This window comes from Ornithorhynchus anatinus, chromosome 1, assembly GCF_004115215.2.
Source record: "Ornithorhynchus anatinus isolate Pmale09 chromosome 1, mOrnAna1.pri.v4, whole genome shotgun sequence".
Lineage (NCBI taxonomy): Eukaryota > Metazoa > Chordata > Mammalia > Monotremata > Ornithorhynchidae > Ornithorhynchus > Ornithorhynchus anatinus.
The window spans coordinates 28,223,432-28,250,389 of record NC_041728.1 but is presented as its reverse complement, the minus strand read 5'-3'; the positions used below and the strand labels follow the sequence as shown (position 1 = coordinate 28,250,389).

The following is a 26,958-nucleotide window of genomic DNA, read 5'->3' as shown; positions in this document are numbered from 1 at the left end:
CCTAGCTTGAGCAGTGGTTGGCAAGTGGAAGGCCATCTGCTACAAGTCAATACTCACCTGTGCTGGGCAGCAACTGCACGGGAGAGAGTCAAGGGCAGAGACTCAAGTTTAATAATGTTGGTATTTGTTAAGTGCTTACTATGTGCCGAGCACTGTTCTAAGCGCTGAAAGAGATACAGGGTGATCAGGTTGTCCCACGTGAGGCTCACAGTCTTAATCCCCATTTTACAAATGAGGTAACTGAGGCCCAGAGAAGTGAAGTGACTTGCCCACAGTCACCAGCTGACAAGTGGCAGAGCCGGGAATCGAACTCCTGACCTCTGACTTCCAGGCCCCTGCTCTTTCCACTGAGCCACGCTGCTTCTCTAAGGAGGCGATGGTAAACCGCTTCCGGATTTTTAGCAAGAAAACTCTCTGGATGCACTACCAGAGCGATTGCAGATGGAGGCGGGGCGTTCCGGGAGAGACGTGTCCGTGGAGTCGCTACGAGTCGGAGACGGCTCGATAAAATACGACGAGACAATCCCCATTTGGCAGGTGAGGAAACGGAAGACAGAGAAGGAAAGTGACTCACCCCAGGTCACAGAGCAGGCAAGAGACTGAGCTGGGATTAGAAGTCAGGTTTCCCTGACTGAAGCCTGTGCTCTTTCCACTAGGCCACGCCACTTCACGTTACGTTATCGCGGCAACTCAGAACCGAATCACGTCTTGGAATCCTTGAACGGCCCACTGTCCGACAATGCCACGACAGACCAAGAATGAGAAACAAAGTAGTCGTAATACTATTTATTAAGTGCTTACTGGGAACGCTGTACTAAGCACTGGGAGAAAATACACAGGAGTGAATTGGCCTGCCAGAATACCCGATGGGAAACCTTCAGGGAGAGCGTGCATCCAACCAGTCCAAAGATCTACGGGACGGTAGTGCTACCCAACATTTTTTTAAAAATGGTATTTGTTAAGCGCTTCCTGTGCTCCCGGCACTGTACTAAGTGCTGGGGATAGACACAAGATAATCAGGATGGACGCAGTCCATCTCCTGCATGCCACTCACAGTCTTAATCCCCGTTTTACAGATGAAGTAACCGAGGCCGAGAGAAGTAAATTGATTTGCCCAAGGGCACACAGTGGGCAAGTGGTAGGGCTGGGATGAAAACCTAGGTCCTGTGAGTCCCAGGCCCATGCCGGCCAATTAACTTAGTCGGTTAGAGCGTGGTGATTTAATAACGTCAAGATCACGGGTTCATCTCTGTATGGGCCACTTATCAGGGAAGCAGCATGGCATACTGGATAGATCACAGACCTGGGAGTCAGAAGGTCATGGGCTCTAATCCCGGCATCCTTCACGCGTCTGCTGGGTGACCTTGGGCAAGTCACTTCACTTCTCTGGGCTTCAGTTACCTCATCCGTAAAATGGGGATTGAGACGGTGAGCCCTGCCTGGGACAGGGACTGTGTCCGACCCGATTTGCTTGTATCCAACCCAGCACTTAGTACACAGTAAGTGCTTAACAAATACCACAATTATTATTATTATTGTTATTTCCACTAGGCCATGCTACTTCCTCTTGAAGCTGTGATGTGCGTTATGGCACCCTTGAAGTGTTTGCTCTGTTCCTCTGACCTTAGGGCAAGACACTACGCTCCGTTCTTGGAAACAAGCCTGTGGCATCTTTTTCACCCACAGGGAAATGACCATCCAACCCTTGAGATGGACATGAAAAGTATTTTCAAATAGGGTGATCAGTATAAACAATTGTGGAATAATTCCCCCTCTAACCTGTAACCTCATTGAGTGCAGGGAGTATGTCTACAAACTGTTGTATTGTGCTCTCCCAAGCGCTTACTACAGTGCTCTGCACAGACCTAGCATTCGACAAATACCATTGATTGATTGACCGTAGATATGACTGAGTAGACACAGACACAGTGTGTCCGAGAGGACTCCCTGGTTTTAGTTTTTAATGGTATTTAATAATTGCGATATTTAAGCGCATACTTTGTGCCAGGCACTCTTCTAAGCAGTGGGGTGGATACAAGCAAATCGGGTTGGACACGGTCCCCGTCCCACGTGGGGCTCACAGGCTCAATCCCTATTTTACAGTTGAGGTAATTGAGACCCAGAGAAGCAAAGTGACTTGCCCAAGGTTATACGGCAGCTCCATGGTGGAGGCAGGATTAGAACCCAGGTCCTTCTGACCCTCAGGCCCGGGCTTTATCCATTAGGCCGTGCTGCTGTTTCACTGTTGTAAGGCGAGCCAGTGACAGAGAAGCAGCCACTGAAACATTGCTGCTGGGTTCTAATCCCGGCTAGGGATTACACCTGGTTAGGACCGGGGTTCTAATTCTACCTCTGCCACTTGTCTGCCGTGTGACCTTGGGCAAGTCACTTAACTTATCTGTACCTCAGTTATCTCATCTGAAAAATGGGGATTAAGACTCTGTGCCCCACTGGGGACATGGACTGTGTTCAACCTGATTACTCTGAATCTACTCCGGGCAAAGAACAGCGTCTGGCACATAGTAGGTGCTTAACAAATATGATTTATAAAAACGACAAAAACAAAAAACATTGTCTCCAGAGACTTCCTTAGGGAAATCTCTCTGTGCCCTAAGGGCTGAAACTGTGGAATCTTTCTGGGATCTCTCTGTTGGGATTTTTGTCCAGAAACTTACGGGCTTAGATGGATTCTTTCCCAGCACTTCTGTTCAGCCACTCCGCTCCTTTCCAATGAAGTACAGAGCTCTGCACACAGTAAGCGCTTAATAAATACAGTTGAATGAATGAGGTGGTGGGAAGAGCATCGGAGAAGTTCCAGAGAAGCGGCGTGGCCTAGTAGATAGAGCATGGACCAGGAAGTCAGAAGGACTTGGGTTCTGATCTTGGCTCCACTCTGTGACCTAAGGCAACTCACTTCACTTCTCTGTGCCTCAGTTCCCTCACCCGTAAAATGGGAATGAAGACCTAGAGTCCCATGTTGGACAGGAACTGTGCCCAACCTCTTTAATGTGTAACTACCCCAGCGCTTAGAACAGCGTCTGGTACCTATTGTACTCTCCCAAGCCCTTAGTAGAATGTTCTGCGCATAATAAGTGCTCAGTTAATTTGATTGATTAACAAATACCTTAAAAAAAGTGGTGGGACTCTAGAATGAGTATGAAGAAGGAGAGCGGAGGATTCTCACTCGTCTCACTCAATGACACAATCCGAAATCGAGGGTAGACATTAAGGTGGAACTTGACAAGAGCAGAAGAGAGCTTGTTGTGGGGAAGGAATGTTTCTGTTTATTGTTGTTTCGTTGTTATATTGTTTAGCGTTATATCGTACTCTCCCAAGCGCTTAGTACAGTGCTCTGCACATAGTAAGCACTCAATAAATATGACTGAGTGAGGAGAAGGGAAGGTGAGGTCGCTCACCTGCTCCCACCTGATGAAGCGGGGGGTCTTAGAGCGGAGTTGACCAGTGACGACTGTCCCTTCCCCCTTCCGGACCCCCACCCCGGCCTCGTCTCCCCCGAGGCCCACGGCTCAGCTCACCCTCTCATCCCCGACTCCGTGGAAAGCGTAGGCCTCGAAGCGTTCGCTTCGACTAGCCTCTCTGTGTTGACTCGAAAAAACAAAACTAGAATTCTCTATGCAAAAACAGAACTTTTTTTTTTTTTGGCCTTGTTTCTTTGTTCTGCCGTGGAAGAAGAGGTGGGTGGGGGACATTAGAGACCTGGAGTGACAGACAGTCGTGCAAAACAAGCCCGAGAGCTGCAGCAGCCCGAAGTGAGAAAATACGGCCCGTCACAGGCACCGCCCATGAGGGAAGAAGAGGGCGGAGGGACACCCACAAGTGGTTTCCCCTTTGCTTCGCCAAATTTCAACAAAACCCCAGCCAAAGAGGAGGAGGAGCTCTTGACAGTGATCTCTGAGGCAAATGAAACGGTGTGGTGGGGGAGGGAGGAGAAGACCAGTGAAGGAAGAGGGAAGGGATAGCAGGATGGCCTGGTGGATAGAGCACGGCCAAGGAGCCAGAAGGACCTGCGTCCTAATCCCAGCTCCGTCACTTGTCTACAAGTCGCTTTGCTTCTCTTTGCCTCGGTGACCTCATCTGCAAAATGGGGGTGAAGGCTGTGAGCACCACGTGGGACGGGGACTGTTTCCAACCCGATTACCTTGTATCTACCTCAGCGCTTAGGACAGTGCTTGCCACAGAGTAAGCGCTCAACAAAAACCATTGTCATTAGTCTATCATAAAGGAGAGCAAAGGTCCAAAGCCTTGCTCTGCCCACGCCATAATGAAAAGTGGGGAAGACAAGATGTCTAAGATGGTGACTCTGCTCTGGATCTAAGTTGACCACGAGGTCAGTTCAAGAAATTCCGCCATTTATCTGGACTTCCGGCGGGCCTACCTCTCTGAGGAAAAATTGCTCCTCTGGACGTGGCGGCTGCAGGCAGGGGGTACTGCAGTGGGTAGAGGATGCTGCAGTGGGCAGGAGACACTGCAGCAGTCGGGACGCTGCGGTGGACGGGAGCCACTGTAGCCATCAAGTGGAAAGTGGCCTCCTTTGAACCTTTAATGGTTGTGTTGCCGATCCTGCGTTTAGGCTGCAAGTTCCTTGAAACCAGGGATCATTTCTACCAAACGTATTGTACGCTCCCAACCTCCTCATACAGTGCCCTGCACAAAGTAAGTGCTCATTCCACCTCTGATGGAAGGATTTCTTTTTTCCCAGGGAGCCAAGTTTTAAAGAAAACCCCATGGCTGCCCTTACTGAAAACTCCTTTATCCGATCAATCAATTAATGGTATTTATTGAGGGACAGTTCAGTGTAAGGCGCTGTGCTAAGCACAGGGCAGAGTTCAACAGCAGTAGCCATGGGAAGCAGCGTGGCTCAGTGGAAAGAGCCCGGGCTTGGAAGTCAAAGGTCATGGATTCGAATCCCGGCTCTGCCACTTGTCAGCTCCGTGACTGTGGGCAAGTCACTTCACTTCTCTGGGCCTCAGTGACCTCATCTGGAAAATGGGGATTAAGACTGTGAGCCTCACGTGGGACAACCTGATTACCCTGTATCTACCCCAGCGCTTAGAACAGTGCTCTGCACGTGGTAAGCGCTTAACAAATACCAACATTACTATGTACTCCCTGCTCTCAAGATGCTTTCAGTCTAATGGGAGAGACAGAATGATATTTTTTTTGTGGTATTTGTTCAGCACTAGTTATGCACCAGGCCCTATACGAAGTCCTGGGGTAGATATAAAATGATCAGTTCCTGTCCCACACGGGGCTCACAGCTTTAATCCCCATTTTACAGAAGAGGGAAGTGAAGCCCAGAAACGTGAAGTGACTTGCCCGAGGTCACATAGCAGACAAGTGGCAGCCGGGATTAGAACCCAGGTTCTCCGTCTCCCTGGCCTGTGGTTTTTCCGCTAGGCCTTGCTGCTTCTCATTATTATTTCCAGATAGTGAAAGCAGCGGGAAGAACGAGGATAAAGCAGGAAGCAGTACGAGCAACACCAGAATGAAAGAGATGAATAATTGAAATTGCAGATTCATATAAATTAATGCATAAATGCAAATTTATATACACGAGTGGTGAGGCGAAAATGCACAAGTGCTAAGGGTGGGTGTTGAGCTGACAAGATTGCGGTGTTGTGAATTTTGTGAATTGATTGGGGAAGGTTTCTTCGAGGAGGTTGGGTTTTTGGAGGCTTTTGAAAATAGGGAGAGCTTTGGTCGAGCAGATGTGGGAGAGTTTGGGAGATTGGTGGAGTGAGTCAGCTGTGTGACTGTGGGCAAGTCACTTAACTTCTCTGTGCCTCAGTGACCTCATCTGTAAAATGGGGATGAAGACTGTGAGCCCCACGTGGGACAACCTGATTCCCCTGTGTCTACCCCAGCGCTTAGAACAGTGCTCTGCACATAGTAAGCGCTTAACAAATACATATATATCTATGTATATAGATATATATATCTTTTTCTCTCTCTGTGTCTCTCTGTCTCTGTCTCTCTCACACACACACACACACTCTCTCTCTCTCTCTCTCTCTCTCTCCAAAGAAGCTTCCAGCTCTGAAACCATGAGTTTAACTCCCACCATCACCTCGGATTGGCAGTTAGTTATTGCTTTAAGATGATCCCAACCATTTTAGCAGCCAGGAAGACATTTGCTTTAGAGGTGGAAATATTTCCATCCTATTATGGAACTGAACATTGAAATCAAGGGGTAGAGAACTGAGGAAGCTGACTTCGGCCACTAAAGCGCCTTCAAGAGAATTAGAAAAAGTTAAAGAAATCCAGCTGGATTTTGCCAGTGTTTGCTTTAGTTCATTTAGAGTTTATTCTCTACAAACATTCATCCTGTTGAAGAAATAGATCTAAATAATGGTCGAAGTAGATGATTTGAGAAGCAGTGTGGTCTAGTGGTAAGGGCCCGGGCCTGGGGGTCAGAGGACCTGGGTTCTAATTCTGGCTCTACCATCTGTCTGCTGGGTGATCTTGGGCAAGTCACTTCACATCTCTGAACCTCAGTTTCCTCATTTGTAAAAGGGGGATTCAGTACTTGTATTCCCACCTACTCAAATTGTGAGCCCTATGTGGGACAGGGACACGTGTCCAACCTGATTAACTTGTATCTACCCCAGTGCTTAGAAGAACGGTGCTTGCTTAGAACAGTAAGCACTTAGCAAAGAGTATTATTATTATTATCATTATTATCGTTAACGTTTCTACTGGGCTTAATTTGGTTTTTTGTCTTTGATTATTTAAAAATATAGGGGAAAGAGTAGAGCAAAATATATGATAAGACCTTGAATTTGTAAATGTTTTAATCCTTTCAAATATTTTCACATTAATTCCCTTATTTTATATGTTCACAATCATCCCCGTGAGACTGGGGAGGCAGATGTTTAATTCCCATTATACAGAAGGAAAAACTAAAGTCCAGGGAGATGAAAGCATCCTGCTCAAGGTCACACAGCAGGCAAGTGGAAGAGCCAGTACTAAAGCTTAGATTGCAGTGTGGCCTAGTGGATAGAGCACAGGCCTGGGAATCTGATCCTCAGCTCTGCCACGTCTGCTGTGTGACCTTGGGCAAGTCACTTCCCTTCTCTGTGCCTCAGTGACCTCATCCATTAAATAGGGATTAAGACTGTGAGCTCCATGTGGGACAGGGACTGTACCCAACCTGATTACCTTGTGTCTACCCCAGTGTTTAGAACAGTTCTTGGCACATAATTAGCCCTTAACAAATGCCATCATCATCATTATTATTATTATTCTTCAGTCCCCTGACTCCCAGATCATTAGGCCATACTGTCTCCTCAGTCATTTCTGTAATTTTTATCAGCTAGCATGATTGAGCGCTCTCCAAGCTCCAGACACTGCATAAAGCACTCTGTCTTAAAAATAAATAAAAAATAAATGGTGGCATTTGTTAAGCGCTTACTATGTGCAAAGCACTGTTCTAAGCGCTGGGGGATACAAGGTGATCAGGTTGTCCCACGTGGGGCTCACAGTTTTAATCCCCATTTTCCAGATGAGGTAACTGAGGCACAGCGAAGTTAAGTGACTTGCCCAAAGTCACACAGCTGGCAAGCGGCGGAGCCGGGATTCGAACTCATGAACTCCGACTCCCAAGCCCGGGCTCTTTACCACACTGCTTCACCACGCTGCTTCACCACGCTGTCTTGTCAAGTAATTTCCAACCTATAGTAACTCCATGGACACAACTCTCCCAGAACACCCCACGTCCGTCTGCAATCGTTCTGGTAGCGGATCCGTAGAGTTTTCTTGGTAAAAATCCGGAAGTGGTTTGCCACCGTCTTCTTCCGCGCGGCAAACTCGAGTTTCCGCCCTCCACTCTCTCCCGGGCCCCGCTGCCCTGCACGGGTGAGTTTTGACTTGTGTCAGATGGCCTTCCCCTCGCTAGCCACTGCCCAGGCTGGGAATGGAACGGACAGGCCTCTGCTTGACTCTCCTTACCGTAGCCGAGACTGGTAGAGGACTGGAAAGTCTCCAGGTGCCATCCTGAGAGGACGAAGCACTCTGTAGACATCACCAATTCTTGTAGGCCTGGTTTTCGACCTTGACAAGCCTATGATTGCAGGAAGGAGCTAGATGGGGAACAGTCAGTTAAACATAACTGCAGTCCCCCGTGACATAACCAGATATTCTGGGGACTTGAGAAAGAGGTTTGAGCTGCACCCTACATGCTATTCCACCATTCTACCTCACCTTCTTGCTTTCCTATGACATCTCAGAACACTTCGCTCCTCTAATGCCAACCTTCTCACTCTACCTCGATCTCGGCTATCTCGCCGCGAACCTCTCGCCCACACCCTGCCTCTGGCCTCGAACATCCTCCCCCTTCATATCTGACAGATGATAATTCTCCCCACCTTCAAAGCCTTGGTGAAGGCTCATCTCCTCCGAGAGGCTTTCCCCAACTTAACCCTAATTTCCTCTTCTCCCCGCTCCCTTCTGCGTCATCCTTGCATTTGGATTTGTGCCCTTTATTCACCCCTCCCTCATCCCCACAGCACTTATGTACGTACCCGTAATTTATATTCATGTATGTCTGTCTCTCCCTCTGTAAGTGCCTTGTGGGCAGGGAAAGTGTCTACCGACTCCGTTATACTGTATTCTCCCAAGCGCTTAGTACAGTGCTTTGCAGACAGTAAGTGCTCAATAATTACGATGTACTGATTGCTGGATGTTCCACCTCGGGGCTGGTGCTTTATCAACCTCAGCGCGTGTGTCTCTTCTCTGGTCAGGGCTCTCAGTGTTTTGTTTTAGTTTGTCTTTCGCTGGGCTGGCAGGGCAAGGGGAGGAGAGGATGGAAAAAGGGGGTGATCTTCCTCCCCCACCTCTCTCCCTGCAGCTCTGGGGCCTCTCTTCCCCTTCCTGATTGCCGAAGCTGAACAAGGGTCAGCTTCTGCTCCCGTATAGTTTGTCTTTGTGTGGGTTGTGAGCTGCTTCTCACGTTGCTTTACTGGCTGGACGGAATTACTGCTTGGCATTTATTCATTCAATAGTATTTATTGAGCGCTTACTATGTGCAGAGCACTGTACTAAGCGCTTGGAATGTACATTTCAGATGAACGGTCCTGGGAGAAACCCCCAAAGCGAAGGGAGAGGATCCATGGCCTTCTATAATGGGCAGAGTAACGGCCCATTGAGGACCGACAGGTGCCAGTCAGAAGGGTGAGCCGGGCCCGAGAGACGGACCTGAATCTGAAAGTGACAGGGAATCAGAGGTGACGTGGCAGTTTGAAAAGGATGCAAGGAAACACTTCTGTGCAAGATAGATCGGAAGGGAGACCAGGGAAGAGATGCCTCCAGCAGCCAGTGGATCAGGAACAATATGCAATATATTACATCGATTTGAGTTTTTTACTGTACAAATAATAAAAGCAAATGGCGTCATTGACCGGACTCTCACAGACCACTGAAATTATCAAGTAACTTACCAAGAAAATAGTAATGTGACCGCCGAGTGAGGGTCACATTTCCCCTCTCCCACCCCCTTCTGCATCACCTTGGCTCTTGGACCTTAATTTGCCCCACCCTCAGCCCCTCAGGATATAAATGCGTATCCACGATTTATTTTAATGTCTGTCTGCCCCTCTAGACTGTAAACGCCTTGTAAGCAAGGAATGTGTCTACTAACTTTTTTAAATTGTATTGTCCCAAGCATTTGTACAGAGCCCTGCACGCGGTAAGCTCTCAATAAATACAAACGATCGATTAGGCGAATGACCGAAACGCTCTCTCACTGGGCCTCATCATCTATCAATTTTTCCCTGTCCTTAGAGTAGACAACCCAGGCCGTAGAAAAAAGGCTGGCTGCAGGTATTTGGGATTGCCTGGCATCCGCTTGATGAAATCCTCATGCCTGTGAACCATCGATTGGAGAAAAGTCCTACAGATCCAGGAGAGGTTTAGAAATATCGACTTGCCGGTTGCATCCTCTTTGGAGCCAGATTTTAGCGAGGTAGAAACGCCCGCCGACCCAAATAGCGCGTGAGGCGAAGGCGTTTTGCCGGACGAATTCTCCGTTCGGCTCAGCAGAGCAAAAGCGCCACCTCTTTGAAATGAAGTAGCTGACCATTGTGCTTTCTTCTCCTTTTTCAGTAACTTTGGAACAGTTCTCGGCAGCTGTGGTGAACTGCCTTGATGCCGAAGACCAGGCTCTTTTAATGAAGGTAGGGTGAGCCGATAAAATCCCACTTTCCTTAAGACTCTGAGCACGTTTACTACCCCGAGGACGGTTTCATTTTACAAGAGGGAGTGAATTTATCATCTCTGAATTTTTACACTCTGTGGGGATAAACTTGTCAGCAAAGAGTAGGAGGCTTTGCTGGTTAATGAGCAATACCGCTGTCTGTAGAGTTCATGAGAATGACAGGAAAGTGGGTGTTAGGGTACTAGAAGGGAATTTACTTAATTCTCAAGAGATCTCTGTTGCTTCTATTTAAACATGTCTGACAGGGGCTTGGGTTTTTAGCAGATTTATGGTGGTTGGTCAAGTTCCACGTTGCTCTCCATATTTTTAAATTAAGATATAGGCTTCTCTACTCAGTGTCTCCTTCACATGCGCTTGTGTTTCGAAGAATAGCCCTGTGTATCACTGAATACAGTGGGGATTGTGTGTCTCTCAACTAGTGCTGTAGGACAACTTCACTTTTTTACGGTATTTGGTAAGCGCCTACTATGCGTCAAGGACTGTTCTAAGTGCTGGGGTAGATACGAGCTGATCAGGTTGGACGTAATTCCTGTCCCATATGAGGTTCACATTCTTAATCCCTATTTCACAGTTGAGGTAACTGAGGTACAGAGAAGTGAAGTGACCTGCCCAAAGGCACTCAGCAGATAAGTGATGAAGCCGGGATGAGAACCCAGGTCCTTCTGACTCCCAGGCCCGTGCTCTATCCACTAGGCCACCCTGCTTCAGTTCTCGGTAAAATTTTCCCTTCCTTTTCTCTACTCAAAAAGAATTCACCAAAAAACCAAATCAAAGTGATGAGCGTTGTTGTTGGCTTTTGTGTTTTTTTTTAATTTGGAAAAGCCTGCACGACAGGTTGGTTTCAAATGTATCTATGCACCATTCAACTGTGTCCCAAGAGAGATAGAAAGACAGAAATTTGGGTGAAGATAAAACAGAAATTTGGGTGAAAATAGAAATGGTTGTGAATCTTGGTGAATTGCTCTCTTTCCCTCTTTCTCAATCTTACTCTCTCTCTCTATTTCTTTCCATTTCTTTCTCACACCCTACCCACATCCACCCACCCCCTTCCCTTACACCCCCCACCCCCTCCCATAACCTGAAGTACATGATTTCTGTGGGAAATGTCTTCTCTCTGGCCCTGCACAGGGCGTTGACTGCGGGTGGGCTAGTTTCTGAATGCATCTTTTAATTTTTAGAGAGCGATGTTTGTCCCAAAGACAGAAGCGTTGGCTCCAAACCTCTTCCGATTCACGCTTGAAAACTGCACCTTGCCCGACCCCAGCCAAAATCTCAGATTATTTTTTTATGGTATTTTTTAAGAGCTTACTATGTTCTGGGCATGTACTAAGCCCTGGGGTAGATACAAGCTACTATTACTAATAATTGTGGTATTTGTTAAGCACTTACTGTACTAAGCACTGGGGTGGATACAAGCAAATGGGGTTGGACACAGTCCCTATCCCATGAGGGGCTCACAGTCTTCATCCCTATTTTCCAGATGAGGCAACTGAGGTCCAGATAAGTGAAATGACTTGCCCCAGGTCACCCAGAAGACAAGTGGAGATGACAGATTTAAGACCCGGGTCCTTCTGACTTCCGGGCTTGGGCTCGATCCACTAGGCCCTGCTGTTTCTCAGGTTGACCTGATGCATCAAGGGTCACTTTTTGGAGTTTCCAAGGGTAGCAGTGATAGGTTTCCACCTGGGCTAAATCAGAAGCGCCAATGAAACGCAGAGCAGGAACCCGGCCTGTGGGGGAAGGAGCGGACACGGACGGCGGAGGCAGAAGATGGCATAGAAGCGGCTTGGCCCAGTGAAGCGGTGTGCCCTAGTGGAAAGAGCACAGACCTGGAATTCAGAGGACCTGAGTTATAATTCTGGCTCTACCACTTGCCTGCTCTGTGACTTTGGGCAAGTCACTTCGTTTCTCTGGACCTCAGTTTCTTCATCTGCAAAATGGGGATTCAATCCCTGTTCTCCCTCCTACCTAGACTGTGAGCCCCATGTGGAACATAGACCACGTGCGACCTGATTACCCTGTAACTATCCCAGTGCTTAGAGCAGTGCTTGACACATAGTAATTGCATAACAAATACTATTATTATTATTATTATTACAGAGGAAGATGGTGACAGTGACTTAGCAAGGGTTTCCTCTCTCCTCCCACCCTTGCTTGTCTCTTCCCTCCCCTTCTTGCCCTTGTTCCCGTTCTGCCATTTCTCCCCTCCCTTGCTGTTTCAATCAATCGCATTTTTTGAGCACTTAGTGTGGGCAGAGCACTGTACTAAGCGCTCAGAAGAGTATAATATGACGATGTAACGGACACATTCCCAGCCCACAGCGAGCTTACAGTCTAGAATGGGAGACAAACATTAGCACAGATAAATAAATTACGGATATGTACGTAAGCGCTGAGGGGCTGGGAGGGGGGAGGTGAATAAAGGGAGCAAGTCAGGGTGATGCAGAAGGGAGTGGGAGAAGAGGAAAGAAGGGCTTAGTCAGGGAAGGCCTCTTGGAGGAGATGGGCCTGAAATAAGGCTTCGAAGGGGAGGAGAGTCATTGTCCGTAGGATATGAGGACGGAGGGGGTTCCAGGCCAGGAGCAGGATGTGGGCGACAAGGCGGCGGCGCGATAGATGAAATATTCTGTTTCTCCCCTCCTCTGCCCCTCCACTCTCTGCAGCTCTCCCTCAACTCAGCCCCTCCTCAAATGAGCAGAAATCAGGCCCCCTTACTCTAATCCCTTAGGACGCGCTCCCTGGTGAATCTGCAGACTTTTGAACTTTCAAGCTCTGTATCTGGATTTCCCTCAGAGCTTGTCCTTCTTCAAACAAATGAGCCCGATGACTGTCGGCTGGCCCCAGAGTGACTTCTCCCTGACCCTCGATTATGTCAGAAAGGAGTAGTTTGGGGGAGGGAGGAAGAAAGTATAGTGAAGTGTGTATGACCTTAATGAAATATTAGTGATGTTTCATAGATCTTCTGTGCCTGTGATGGGTTAGCACGGTATCTGAAGATGTTATCACCTTATTTGCTGAAATTTGAACACAAATCATCAAAGAAGTTTCACTGCATTAAAAAAAGGATCGCATTCAGTTCATTTATGGTGAAACTTCTTTATAACATTTTTCTGGTGCTTGGGGTTTCTTTGAACCCCAGGTATTGATGTATAATCAGCTCTCCCCCTCCTACCTCTCACGTCGTCGATTTCCTACCTCAGCTCAGCCCGCACATTTCGCTCCTCTATCGCCAACCTACTCGCTGTATCTCCATCTCATCTATCGTGCCGACCCCTCGCCCACGTCCTCTCTGTGGCTTGGAATTCTCTTTGCCTTCTTATCTGATAGACCAGACCGCCATCCTACCCCCCATTCGAAGCCCTCTTAAAATCAAATCTCCTCCAGGAGGCTTTCCCCAACTAAGCCCTCACTTCCCCTATTCCCTTTGCCCTTCAACGTCGCCTTCGCTCTTGGACCCGTACCCTTTAAGCACTTGCTAGTCACCCCACCGTCAGCCCCACAGCACTTACGTCCGTGTCCTTTTACCCTGCCATTTCCCCTATCTGTAATTTATGTCAATGTCCTCACCCTCTCTAGACTATAAGCTCCTGGTGGGTAGGGATCTTGTCTACCAACTCTCCCAAGCCCTTAATATAGTGCTCCACACACAGAAAGCGCTCAATAAATGCCACGGCTTGATTGAAATGGAAAACACGAGGGTATAACTATGTTTTCAGGTACCGTTAGAGGCGTTAGATGGAAAAATTTACATTTTAATGGTTCAAACATTAAACGTTTTAATGGTGGAAGTTCTTTTTACATCTAAGTCCTCAGTTTGAAGGAATTTCATTATTATTATGTTCCAAGCACTGTGATAACAGAAATTCTTATCTTCTCACTCAAACCCTGTCCTCTCCCTGGGGATTTAGGATCTGTTCTCCCTTCTACCTAGACTGGAGTTGGAACATAGGACCGGGACTGTATCCAACCTGATTATCTTGTAATAATAATAATAATGTTGATATTTGTTAAGCGCTTACTTTGTGCAGAGCACTGTTCTAAGCGTTGGGGTAGATACAGGGTCATCAGGTTGTCCCACGTGGGGCTCACAGTCTTCATCCCCATTTTACAGATGAGGTAACTGTGGCACAGAGAAGTTAAGTGACTTGCCCACAGTCACACAGCCGCTAAGTGGCAGAGCCGGGATTCGAACCCAAGACCTCTGACTCCCAAGCCCGTGCTCTTTCCACTGAGGCACGCTGCTCCTCTGGCGCTTAGTACAGTGCTTGTCACGTTGTAAGTGCTTAATAATTATAACAATAATGATAATAATAATAATAATAATCTCCTGGGTGCAAAGCACTGTTCTAAATCCTTGGGGGAGTATAATAGAGTTAATGTAGCGTAATGCTTGTCCTGAAGTGTCTTACGATCTAGCTGGGAGACAAACCCTAAAATAAATTGCAGATAGGAGGAAGTAATGGAGTAGAAAGAAGCAGTGTGGCTCAATGGAAAGAGCACGGGCTTGGGAGTCAGAGGTCATGGGCTCTGCCACTTGTCAGCTGTGTGACTGTGGGCAAGTCACTTAACTTCTCTGTGCCTCAGTTCCCTCATCTGTAAAATGGGGATTAAGACTGAGAGCCTCACGTGGGACAACCTGATGACCCTGTATCTCCCCCAGCGCTTAGAACAGTGCTCTGCACAGAGTAAGCGCTTAACAAATACCAACATTACTATTAGTATATACATAGAGATGTACATAAGTGTTTGGGGGATTTGGGAGTGCTCTTTTATGGTATTTGTTCAGTGCTTACTATATGGTAGGCATTGTTCTAAGTGCTGGGGTAGATACGAGGTAATCAGTTTGGACCCAATCCCTGTCCCACATGGGGCTCACAGTCACCATCCCCATTTTACCGATAAGGTGTCTGAGGCCCAGAGAAGTGAAGTGACTTGCCCAAGGTCACCCAGCGGACAAGTGGCAGAGCCGGGATGAGAACCCAGGTCCTTCTGACTCCCAGGCCCGGGGTCCATCCACTAGGCAACTCCGCTTCTTTTAATGCTTAAATGGCAGGTGGGGCCGAAGAGGCATTTGGGGAGATAGAAGATGTGGGGATTAGAGCTTAATCGGGGAAGGCCTCCGGGAGGAGACAGGATTTCAGAAGGTCTTTGAAGAAGGGGAGACCAGAGGGCGCCCGGATGTGAAAGGAGAAGGAAGAGGGTGTGGGCAAAAGGGCAGCCGTGGGAGAGAAGAGAACGGGGCACAGTGAGTAGGTTAGCTTGAGAGGAACCAAGAATTCAAATAGTGGTGTAGGAGGTTGCCCGTCCACCTCCTCATCAAAGAAAAACTCACCGCTGGCTTTAAAGTACTCCACCACCTTGCCCCCTCCTACCTCGACTCGCTACTCTAATTCTACCACCCAAAAAGCCCGCACACTTGACTCCTCTAGTGTTAATCTTCTCACGGGGCCTCCATCTCGCCTGTCTCGCCACCGACCCCTGGCCCACCTCCTGCCTCTGGCCTGAAACACCCTCCCCCCTCAAATCACACAGACAGTTACTCTCCCCGCCCCGTTCAAAGCCTTATTGAAGGTACATCCCTTCCAAGAGGCCTTCCCAGACTAATCCCTCCTTTACTCTTCTCCCACTCCCTTCTGCGTCACCTTGACTTGCTCCCTTGATTCTTCCTCCCCACCCCCAACTCCCCCGCCCGACACCGCAGCACTTACGTACATATCTTTCGTTTATTTATTTGTACTGATGTCTGTCTCCCCACCTCTAGACTGTAAGTTCATTGTGGGCAGGGAATGTGCCTGTTTATTGTTGAACTGTACTCTCCCAAGGACTTAGTACAGTGCTCTGCACACAGTGAACACTCAATAAATACGACTGAATGAATGAGTGAATGAATGAGGGGAAGAGAGCAGCTGAGAAGGAGGGAGAGAATGGATTGAGGGCCTGAAAGCCAATGGTCAAGAATTTTTGCTTCATGTGGAAAGGAACGGGCAACCACTGGAGGTTTTGGAGGAGCGGGGAGATGTGGAGTTTTGGAAACGTGATCTGAACAGCAGAGTGAAGTGAGGACTGCAATGGGGAGAGGCTGGAGTCAGGGAGGTCGGCCAGGAGGCCGGCGCAATAGTCAAGCCGGGGTATGCCAAGTGGCTTGGCCATTTGGAGAGGAAGGGTTGGAGCCTGGAAATGTGCCAGAAGGACACACAAAGGAGCAGCGTGACCTAATGGTTAGAGCATTGGCCAGGGTTCTCATCCTGGCTCTTCCACTGGCCTGCTGTGTGACCTTGGGCAAGTCACTTCACTTCTCTGGGCCTCAGTTCTTTCCTCTGTAAAATGGGGATCAAGACTAGGAACCCCATGGGGGACAGGGACTGTGTCAAACTTAATTACCTTGAATCTACTCCAGCACTCGGAGTAGTGCCCGGCACATAGTAAACACTTAATACCATAAAAATAAAAAAGAACAGACGGGATTGAGGGACTGACTGAATATAATATATAAAGAGGGGAAGGAGGTTAGGCTTAGGATCTCTTCTGTACTGCCTTATCTTGAGTCAGACAGTCAGTCAATTGTATTTATTGAGCATTTTCTTAATGTAGAGCACTGAGCTAAGTGTTGGTATTTGTTAAGCGCTTACTATGTGCCGAGCACTGTCCTAAGCGCTGGGGTAGACACAGGGGAATCAGGTTGTCCCACGTGGGGCTCACGGTCTTAATCCCCATTTTACAGATGAGGGAACTGAGGCACCGAGAAGTGAAGTGACTTGCCCAAAGTCACACAGCTGGCAAGTGGCAGAGCCGGGGTTCGAACCCATGACCTCTGACTCCAAAGCCCGTGCTCTTTCCAGTGAGCCAAGCTAAGTGCTTGGAAGAGGATGATATAACAATATTACAGGCACGTTCCCTGACCACAATGAGCTTGTAGTCTAGAGAGGGAAACAGACATTAATATAAATAAATCAATGACAGATACGTACTTAAGTGCTGTGGGGCTGGGACGGGGGAGTGAATAAAGGAAGCAATTCAGGGTGATACAGAAGGGAGTAGGAGAAGAGGAAAGGAAGGCTTAGTCAGGCAAGGCCCCTTGGAGATGTTCCTTCGATAAGGATTTGAAGATGGGGCGAGGACTTGCCTGTCAGACCGAGACAGAAAAAAGATAGAAGCAGCATGGCATAGTGGATAGAGCACAGGCCTGGGAATCAGAGGGTCATGGGTTCTTAATCCCGGCTCCGCCGCTTGCCTGTGACCTTGGGCAAATGACTTCTCTTCTCTGTGCCTCAGTTCCCTCATCTGGAAAAGGGAGATTGAGACCGTGAGCCCCTCGTGGGACGGGGACTGCGTCCAACCCGATTTGCTCGTATTGTCTCCCCCGATTAGACCGTAAGCCCGTCAGAGGGCAGCGACTGTCTCTATCTGTTACCGATTTGTACACTCCAAGCGGTTAGTACAGTGCTCTGCACATAGTAAGCGCTCAATAAATACTATTGAATGAATGAAACGACCCCAGCGCTTGTGATCGGCACAAAGGGAGCGCTTAACAAATACCATCATTATTATTACTATTATCATCATAGAGGGAAGGTGATGCCAGCCGGCTGCTGGGCCTCAGCCCTCCTGCTTCTAACGTGACGCCTGAGGCGTCCGGGAGGGACGGAACGGAGGAAGGAGGCTGAGAGGGGCCTGGAACCCTAAGCAGGGGGAGAACCGGCGGGAGGGGGGAGGGGGACTGGTCGCTCTCGAGAGTAGCGAGGAGCCGCTGGAGTATAGGTCAGAGGAGCCCAAGGGATTTCCCCCAACTCCTCCACCTAACGGCTGTTCCTTCCTCTTCTCACCCCTGTGTAGGTGGTAGCTACTGTCACCAACAAACAGCTGCTTACCAACACTGGGCCCTCTCAGCCACCCACAGGGATCCACCAGCAGAAGCTACGTCAAGCTCCCTCTTCCCTTCCCACATTGCACCCGCCCCAGGAACCTGCTGGTGGACACTCCACCCCTTAGTGGGCCGCTTCCCTTCCCTCAGTGAACCCCTCTTTGCTTCAGGGGTGGACACTGTCCCACTTAATGGGCCCCCGGAATGCCCTGGCCTCTTTCCTTCCCTCGGTGCACTCCTGCCTGCTTGAGGGGCAGACACTCCGCCTCTTAAGAGGGAGCCCGATCCAGGCATCTTGCCCCGTTCCTGTGGGAATGTGGACTTTTGGGATCCAGAACCTCTGCTCCCCTAGACCGCAAGCTTGTTTTCCATTGGGTTTTCTGATGATATTTGTTAAGGGCTTACTCTGCGCAGGTGCTGTACTAAGCACAAAGATCCAAGCCAATCAGCCCCTGTCCCTTGGGGGGCTCACAGTCTTAATCTCCACTTTTCCGGTGAGGTAACTGAGGCACAGGAAAGTTAAGCGACTTACCCAAGGTTACACAGCAGACCAGCGGCGGAGCTGGGATTAGAACCCAGGTCCTTCTGAAGCCCGACCCTGTGCTGTATCCATTAGGCCATGCTGCTTTTCGTTACGGGGAGGGAACATGTCTTTTACGTTGTATTCTCCCAAGTGCTCAGTACAGTGCTCTGCAGTGTGCAGTACAACACCAACGGCTGCCTCAGTTAAAAAGCTACCTCTTCACTGAAGGGCAGAGCTGAGTAGGCCCTGAAATCCAAGGGAAAGCTGGGTCCACTCTTGTCTTCATCTCCATTTCACCTCTCCGGCCGCAGAGGCCGACAACGCTTTTTCATCATGCTATTTGTTAAGCGTTTAACTCCGGGCCAGGCACTGTAATAAGCGTTGGGTAGATACAACGTAATCAGGGCGGACATAGCCCCTGTCCCACTTGGAGTCTCAGTCTTAACGCCACGAAATGGGTAGATCATTTTCCTGCACACGATGAGCTTGCGGACTAGAGTCGGAAACAGATCTGAAGTGCTACCACGTTAATCCAAGCACTTACCCGCTCCTACCTTGATTAGTACATCAGCCTCCTTGCTGACCTCCCAGCCTCCTGTCTCTCCTCGCTCCAGTCCATACTTCACTCTGCCGCCTGGATCATTTTTCATTCAGTCCACATCTCCCCACGCCTCATGAACCCCCCGTGATTGTCCATCCACCTCATCATCAAACCATCCACTTTAAATTATTCCATCACCTTTCCCCCTCCAATATCACCTACCTGATTTCCTACTACATCTCAGCCCGCACACTTCGCTCCTCTACTGCCAACCTACTCTCCGTACCTCGATGTCATCTATCTCGCCACCGACCTCTCACCCACGCCCTGCCTGTGGCCTGCAACGCCCTCCCTCGTATCCGGCAGACGATCGCCCTTCCCCACCTTCAAAGCCTTGTTATGATCCCAATTTCAGTTCTGTTAACAAAGCCGTCGGTGAGGTAATCGGGGGCAGAAGGTAGGAGAGGGACTTGGCCCTACCATGATTTGACTGACTGGGGGCTTCGGGATGAGTTCAAAACCTGGAATTATCAGTGGGGGCAGTGGACGTGAGAGTCGATGGGGGGAGAAGTGGTGCCGCTTAATGGACGGAAGGGAAAATTTAGGCCAAGTGAAGGTGCAGCACAGTCAGACAGGAGCCTTGACCTGGGAGTCAGAAGGACGTAGGCTCTAATCCCTGCTCCGCCATTTGTCATTCATTCATTCAATTTTTAATTATCGAGCTCTTACCGTGTGCGGAGCACTGTACTAAGCGCTTGGAAAGTACAATTCAGCAACAGATAGAGACAATCCCTGCCCAACAACGGGCTCACAGTCTAGAAGGGGGGAGACAGACATCAAAACACGTAAACAAGCATCAATAGCATCAATATAAATTTCTGCTGGGTGACCTTGGGCAAGTCACTTCACTTCTCTGGGCCTCAGTTCCCTCATCTATAAAATGAAGAGTAAGAATGTGAGCCCCAAGTGGGACAGAGACTGTGTCCAACCTGGTTAGGGTGTATCAACCCCAGGGTTTAGAACAGGGCCTGGCACATAGTAAGGGCTTAGCAGGTACCACAGAGAGGAAAAAAAAATGGTGAACAAAGATATTGTGATGCTTACAGCTAGGAATGAAACCAGCATTGAACAAAGTGGCAATGTTTCCTTTTTTTTTTTTTGTAATTTACAGTACAGTATTACAGTTGTAGGGAAAATCCATTTAGTTAATGCTGACTGATGCCTTAATCTAAGAGATAACCACCCTGCCCATCAATTCTACTAAACAATAACCCAGTTCCCCAGTGGATAAACTCCGTCGCTGAAGGCAGGGCAGTTCATCACAGTGAGAGAATTGGGTTATTGCTAGGGAAAACCCATAGTCTGAGATCTTGCCTGCTGCTAAAAACTACACTTGAACAAGATCCGCTTACCTTAGTGGAGACTGGAGACTGAACTGGAGTCCTTTTTCTCGTCGTTTTTGAGTTCAAGATACAAATAATGATAAATAAATGATTACGGTACTTGTTGAGCGCTTACTGTGTGTCAAACACGGTTCCAAGCGCTGGGATAGGTACAAGTTCTGTCTTCTTGTCTCACAAGCCCGTAACCTTGGCGATATTCTTGACTCCCCTCTGTCATTCAACCCACATATTCAATCAGTCACTAAATCCTGTCGGTCCCACCTTCACAACATTGCCAAAATCCCTCTCCATCCAAACTGCTACCGTGTTAATGCGATCACTCATCCTATCCCACCTGGATTACTGCATCGGACTCCTTCCTGACCGCCCAGCCTCCTGTCTCTCCACACTCCAGTCCATACGTCACTCTGCTGCCCGGATCACCTTTCTACAAAAACGTTCAGGACATTTCACCCCTCCCCTTAGAAAGCTCCAGTGGTTGCCCATCCACCTCCATATCAAACAAAAACTCCTCACCAGTGGCTTCAAAGCGGTCAATCCCCTTGCCCGCTCCTACCTCACCTCGCTACTCTCCTACTCCAACCCAGCCCGCACACCGCTCTCCTCTTATGCTAACCTTCTCACTGTGCTTCCATCTCATCTATCTCTCCGCCGACCCCTGGCCCACATCCTGCCTCTGGCCTGGAAGGCCTTCCCTCCTCAAATCCCACAGACAGTTACTCTCCCTGTCTTCAAAGCCTTATTGAAGGCACATCTCCTCCAAAAGGCCTTCCCAGACTAAGCTCCACTTTTCCTCATCTCCCACCCCCTTCTGCATCACCCTGACTTGCTCCCTTTGCTCTTCCCCCCTTCCAGCCCCACTGCACTTATGTCCATATCTGTCATTTTATTACTCTGTATTGATGTCTGCCTCCTCCCCTCTACACTCTAAGCTCGTTGTGGTCAGGGAATGTCAAAGTTTATTGTTGGATTGTACTTTCCCAAGCCCTTAGTACAATGCTCTGCACGCAGTAAGTACTCAATAAATATGACTGAATGAATGAATGGGAGAGTGTCATCTGTTAGGTATGAAAAAGGAGGGTGTTCCAGGCCAGAGGCGGGACATAGGCAAGAGGTCGGCGGCAAGATAGACGAGATAGAGGAATAGTGAAGAGGCTGGGATTAGAGGAGAGAAGAGTCTGGGCTGGATTGCAGTAGGAAATCAGGGAGGTAAAGTAGGTGGTGGCCAGGTGATTGATTTGAGTCGTACGGAGTTTCTCTTTAATGTGGAAGTGGCTGGGTAACCACACAGTAAGCGTTTAACAAATGCCATTATTGTTAAAGTTGATATTACAATAATTCCTGCAGTCCTATATACAAATGCTCTGCATTTTTGAATGAATTAACGTTTCTGGGTTTTATTCCCTTAGTTTTGCCTCCTTCATGGGACAAACCTGGTGTTCCAAGAAAGAGCCTGGTACCTGGAGCATAACTACCTAACTCCAGCCACCAGCGTACAACTCCGAAGGCAGGTAAGATCATATCGGCAAAAGCTTGGCTGGGTAGTAATCGGCCATGACTTGCTTAGAAAACCTTTCTCATCGGGGCCTCCGTCAGCTTCCTCTGAAAGAATTTCAGGACCTTAATAAGGATAATGGTGCTACTTGTTAAGTGCTTTCTTTGTGCCAGTCACTGTACTAAGCGCTGGGGAAGATACAAGATATTCAAGCTGGACACATCCTTCATCTACACCCGCTCCCGTCGCTTCGACTACCGTCTCTATGAGGACGATTCCCTGATCTATGTCTCCAGCCCTGACCTCCCTCCTTCTCTGCTGTTTCACATTTCTTCCTGCCTTCATGACATCTCTATTCAGATGTCCTTCTGTCACCTCAGATGTCCAAAACAGAATTTGCCTTGCCACCCAAATCCTGTCCTCCCTTTGACTTTCCCATCACTGTAGACGGCACCACCATCCTTCCTGTCTCACGAGCTACCCCCTTCTGCGACGCCCTGATTTGTTCCCTTTATTCACCCTTCCCTCGGCCACACAGCACCTATGTACATATCTGTAATCTACTAATTTATCTTAACATCTATTTCCCCCTCTAGCCTGTAAGTTCTCTGTAGGCAGGGAGCGTGTCTACCAACTGTTACATTGTATTCTCTCAATAGTACAGTCCAAAATTATGGACTGGGACAGGGTGAGATGGTGGCATGGGGATGGTGGGATGGACGGGATTTAGGAGAAAAGATGAGAAGTTCAACTTCAGATCCTTTCGGTTTAAAGTCCTGGTGAAACAACCATATGGAAATGTCCCGGAGTCAGCATTGCCCAGTGGAAAGAGCACAGGCCTGGGAGTCGGAGCACCTGGGTTCTGATCCCAGCTCCACCACTTGTCCACTGTGTGACCCTGGGTGAGTCACTTCTGTGTGTCTCAGTTACTGCATCTGTAAAATGGGGATTAAATCCTCCCCCCTCTGAGTAAGAGCATGAGTCCCATGTGGGAGAGGGACTGTGTCCAATCTGATAATTTGGCATCTACTCCATTACTTGGTCCAGTTCCTGGCAAATACTAAGCAGTTAACAAGTACCATTTTTAAAAAAATAAGACACGAGGAAATGTGAGATTTCATAGCAGTTGAGAGATTGGGGCTGGTGAGATAGATTTGGGAGACATTTATTTAGAGATAGTAGCATAAACCATGGGGGGATATGGTTCTATTTATGTATTTTGATGGTAGTGATGCCTACTTGTTTTGTTGTCTTTTCCCCCCTTCTAGACTGTGAGCCCGTTGTTGGGTAGGGATTGTCTCTATCTGTTGCTGAATTGTACTTTCCAAGCGCTTAGTACAGTGCTCTGCACACAGTAAGTGCTCAATAAATATGATTGAATGAATGAATGAATGAGTGAGCGAAAGAAATAGGTAGCTAGTGGAAGGAAATCTGCCACAAGTCAAAACTCACCCATGCTGTGCAGCAGCAGCACGGGAGAGAGTCGAGGGTGGAGACTCAAGTTGACTGCGCGGAAGGTGGTGATGGTAAACCGCTTCTGTATTTTTACCAAGAGAATTCCACTACTAGAACAATTGCAGGTGGAGAGCAGGGCGTTCTGGAAGAGATGTGTCCGTGGTGTCGCTATGGGTCGGGAACGACTCGACGGCATAAGACAAGACGAGGGTTTTGTTAAGCAGTGGGTTAGATACAAGACGGTCAGGTTGGACACAGTCCCTGTCCCATATTAATTCATGCATTCAGTTGTATACTTACTTTGTGCAGAGCACTGTACTATGTGCTTGGGAAAGTACAATACAGTAGTAAATGGACACATTCCCTGCCCACAATGAGTTTACAGCAGGGAGACAGACATCAGTACAAATAAATAAATGATTCATTCATTCAGTAGTATTCATTGAGCGCTTACTATGTGCAGAGAACCGTACTAAGCTCTTGGAATATACAATTCGGCAATAGATAGAGACAATCCCTGCCCAGTGACGGGCTTACAGATATGCACTTAAATGCTGTGGGGCTGGGAGGCGGGAAGAACCAAGGGAGCAAGTCAGGGCGATGCAAAAGGGCGTGGGAGAAGAGGAAAGGGGGGGGTCTAGTCTGGGAAGGCATCTTGGAGATGTGCTTTTAATAAGGTTTTGAAGGTGGGGAGAGCCATTGTCTGTCAGCTTTGAGGAGGGAGGGTGTTCCAGACCAGAGGTAGGACGTGGGCCAGGGGTTGGCCTCGAGACAGACGAGATGGAGGCACAGTGAGAAGGTTAGCACTAGACGAGTGAAGTGCGCGGGCTGGGATGTAGAAGGAGAGAGGCGAGGTGAGGTAGGAGGGGGCAAGGTGGTGGACTGCTTGAAAGTCAACGGTGAGGAGTTTCATTTTGAAGTGGAGGTGGATGGGCAATCACTGGAGTTTTTTGAGGAGTGGGGTGACACGTCCTGAACACTTTTGTAGAAAAATGATACGGGCCACAGAGTGAAGTATGGACTGGAGAGGGGAGGGACAGAAGGCCGGGAGGTTAGCAAGGAGGCTGTTACAAGTAATCCTGGCGGGAGAGGATAAGCACTTGTATTAACGTAGTAGCGGTTTGGATGGAGAGGGAAGAGTGGATTTTAGCAACGTTGTGGAGGTGGGTTGAATGAGAGATGGGAATCAAGGATAACACCAAGGCTACAGGCTTGTGAGACAGGAAGGATGGTGGTGCCGTCTACCCTGATGGAAACGTCAGGGGGAGGACAGGGTTTGGGTGGGAAGATAAGAAGTTTGCTTTTGGCCAAGTTAAGCTTGAGGTGTTGGGAGGACATCCAGGTAGAGATGTCTTGAAGGCAAAAGGAAATGCAAGACTGCAGAGAGGGAGAGAGATCGGGGCTGGAGATGGAGATTCGGGTGTCACCCGCATAGAGGTGGTAATTGAAGCCGTGGGAGCGAATGAGTTCTCCAAAGGAATTGGTGTGGACGGAGAATAGACGGAGCCCACGGTCTAAGTAGGAGGGAGAACAGGTATTTCATACCCATTTTACAATCAGGAAACCAAGGCCCAGAGAAGTTAAATTACTTGTCGAAGGTCAAACAGCAGGCAAATGGAGCCAGGACGAGAACCTAGGTCTCCTGAGTCCCAGGGCTTGGCTCTTTCCACTAGGCCACATTGCTTCTCTGAGAGAGTGAGTATAATAGAATAGAGGATGCAGAATTGAGATGTGTGGGAGTCCCACTTGGGTGATTAGCGGTGGAAGAGCCAGCAAAAGAAACTAAGACGAAGTCATCAGAGAGGTGAGACAAGCGCAGGGTGAATCCCATGTTGGGAAACCCGGGGAGGATAGTATTTCTAGAAGAAGGGATTGAGGGGCACGCGGTCTCAAAGACAGCTGAGGTATGAGGAGGATTAAGATAGAGTTCAACCCGTCAGATTTGGACGGCGAAAAGAGTTGGGTTGCAGGCTGCAGACCCAATTAAATGAAGGGAGAGAAAACCAGATCACAGTGGGTCAAGAAGAGGGTTTTTTGTTGTTGTTTTTAATTGGTATCTGTTAAGCACTTACTATGTAGCAGGCACTGTACTAAGCACTGGGGTAGATACAACCTAATCGGGTTAGGCACAGTCCATGTCCCACGTGGGGCTCACAGTCTTAATCCCCATTTTACAGATGAGGGAACCAAGGCACAGAGAAGGGAAGTGACTTGCCCAGGGTCACACAGCAGACAAGTGGCAGAACCGGGAATTAGAAACCATTACCTTCTGACTCCCAGGCCCGTGCTCTATCCACGAGGCCATACTGATTCTCTACCGCACTGCAGCCGGAGGGTTGCTGAATATGTTGTCGTTACCCCCATCAGCCTGATCGACACGACAGCCGCGGCCTGGCCCAGTCATAGTTTCCTGAGGCCCAACATGAATTTGCCACATGAGGCTGTGAAGTCCTCTTCAACACAGCTCGACCGGCCCAGTCTAGGAAAGGACCCACAAACCTGTCGTAGCAAACCTTTCATTCATTCATCCATTCAATCGTATTTATTGAGCACTTACTGTGTGCAGAGCACTGTACTAAGCACTCGGGAGAGTACAAAATAACAAAAAGCAGACACGTTCCCCGCCCACAACGAGCTTACAGTCTGTGTGTCTGGGGCCGAAGCTGGGGCCATCAAGGCAGAATCGTGGTGACTCCCCAAGGAGTTACGGGGAATTTTCCAAACTGTGCTCAGTGGATTGTGGTTAATGGCATTTGTCGTTAATGATGTTCGTTAAGCGCTTACCGTGTGCCGGTCACTGTTCTAAGCGCTGAGGTAAATATAAGCTAATCAGGTTGGACATAGTCCCTGTCCCACCTGGGGCTCACAGTCTTCAACCCCATTTTACAGATGAGGGGAAATGAGGCACAGAGGAAGTGAAGTGACTTGCCCAAGGTTACACAGCAGACAAGTAGCGGAGCCGGGATTAGAACCCAGGTCCTTCTGACTCCCAGGCCTGTGCTCTATCCACTAGGCCAAGACCTCTTTGTGGAAAGACTTCTGTACATGTGTGATTCTACCTAGCCCTCCTATCCAAACACTTTTGTTTCTGGTCCAGATGGAGCTGGGGGGAATGAGATTCATTCGGTCATATTTATCGAGCGTTTACTGTGTGCAAAGCACTGTTCTAAGCGCTCAGGAGAGTAATGAGCTGCTGATCCGCTCTTCATGCATTATAGAAGCTGCCCCATTCTCCTTGCCTGTTTCAGCACCAAAATCTTCTTCTTGGGGTCTTTTCTCGGAGGTGAATGGTATTTGTATTTAAGTGCTTATTTTGTCAGTCAGCCAGGGAGTCATATTTATTGAGTGCTTACTGTGTGCAGAGCACTGTACTAAGTGCTTGGGTGAGTAGGACAGAACAAGAATAGTAATAATAATGTTGGTATTTGTTAAGCGCTTACTATGTGCAG

The 26,958-nt window shown here is 48.5% G+C and overlaps 1 protein-coding gene across 1 annotated transcript in view; it reads left to right on the top strand.

Moving 5' to 3' along the window:
* ACOXL (acyl-CoA oxidase like) overlaps positions 1-26,958 on the top strand; it is a 230,536-nt gene that overhangs the window by 185,465 nt on the left and 18,113 nt on the right. Inside the window, 2 exon segments of the mRNA XM_029058162.2 lie at positions 10,120-10,190; positions 21,969-22,070. Coding sequence (XP_028913995.2) covers positions 10,120-10,190; positions 21,969-22,070 — 173 coding nt within the window.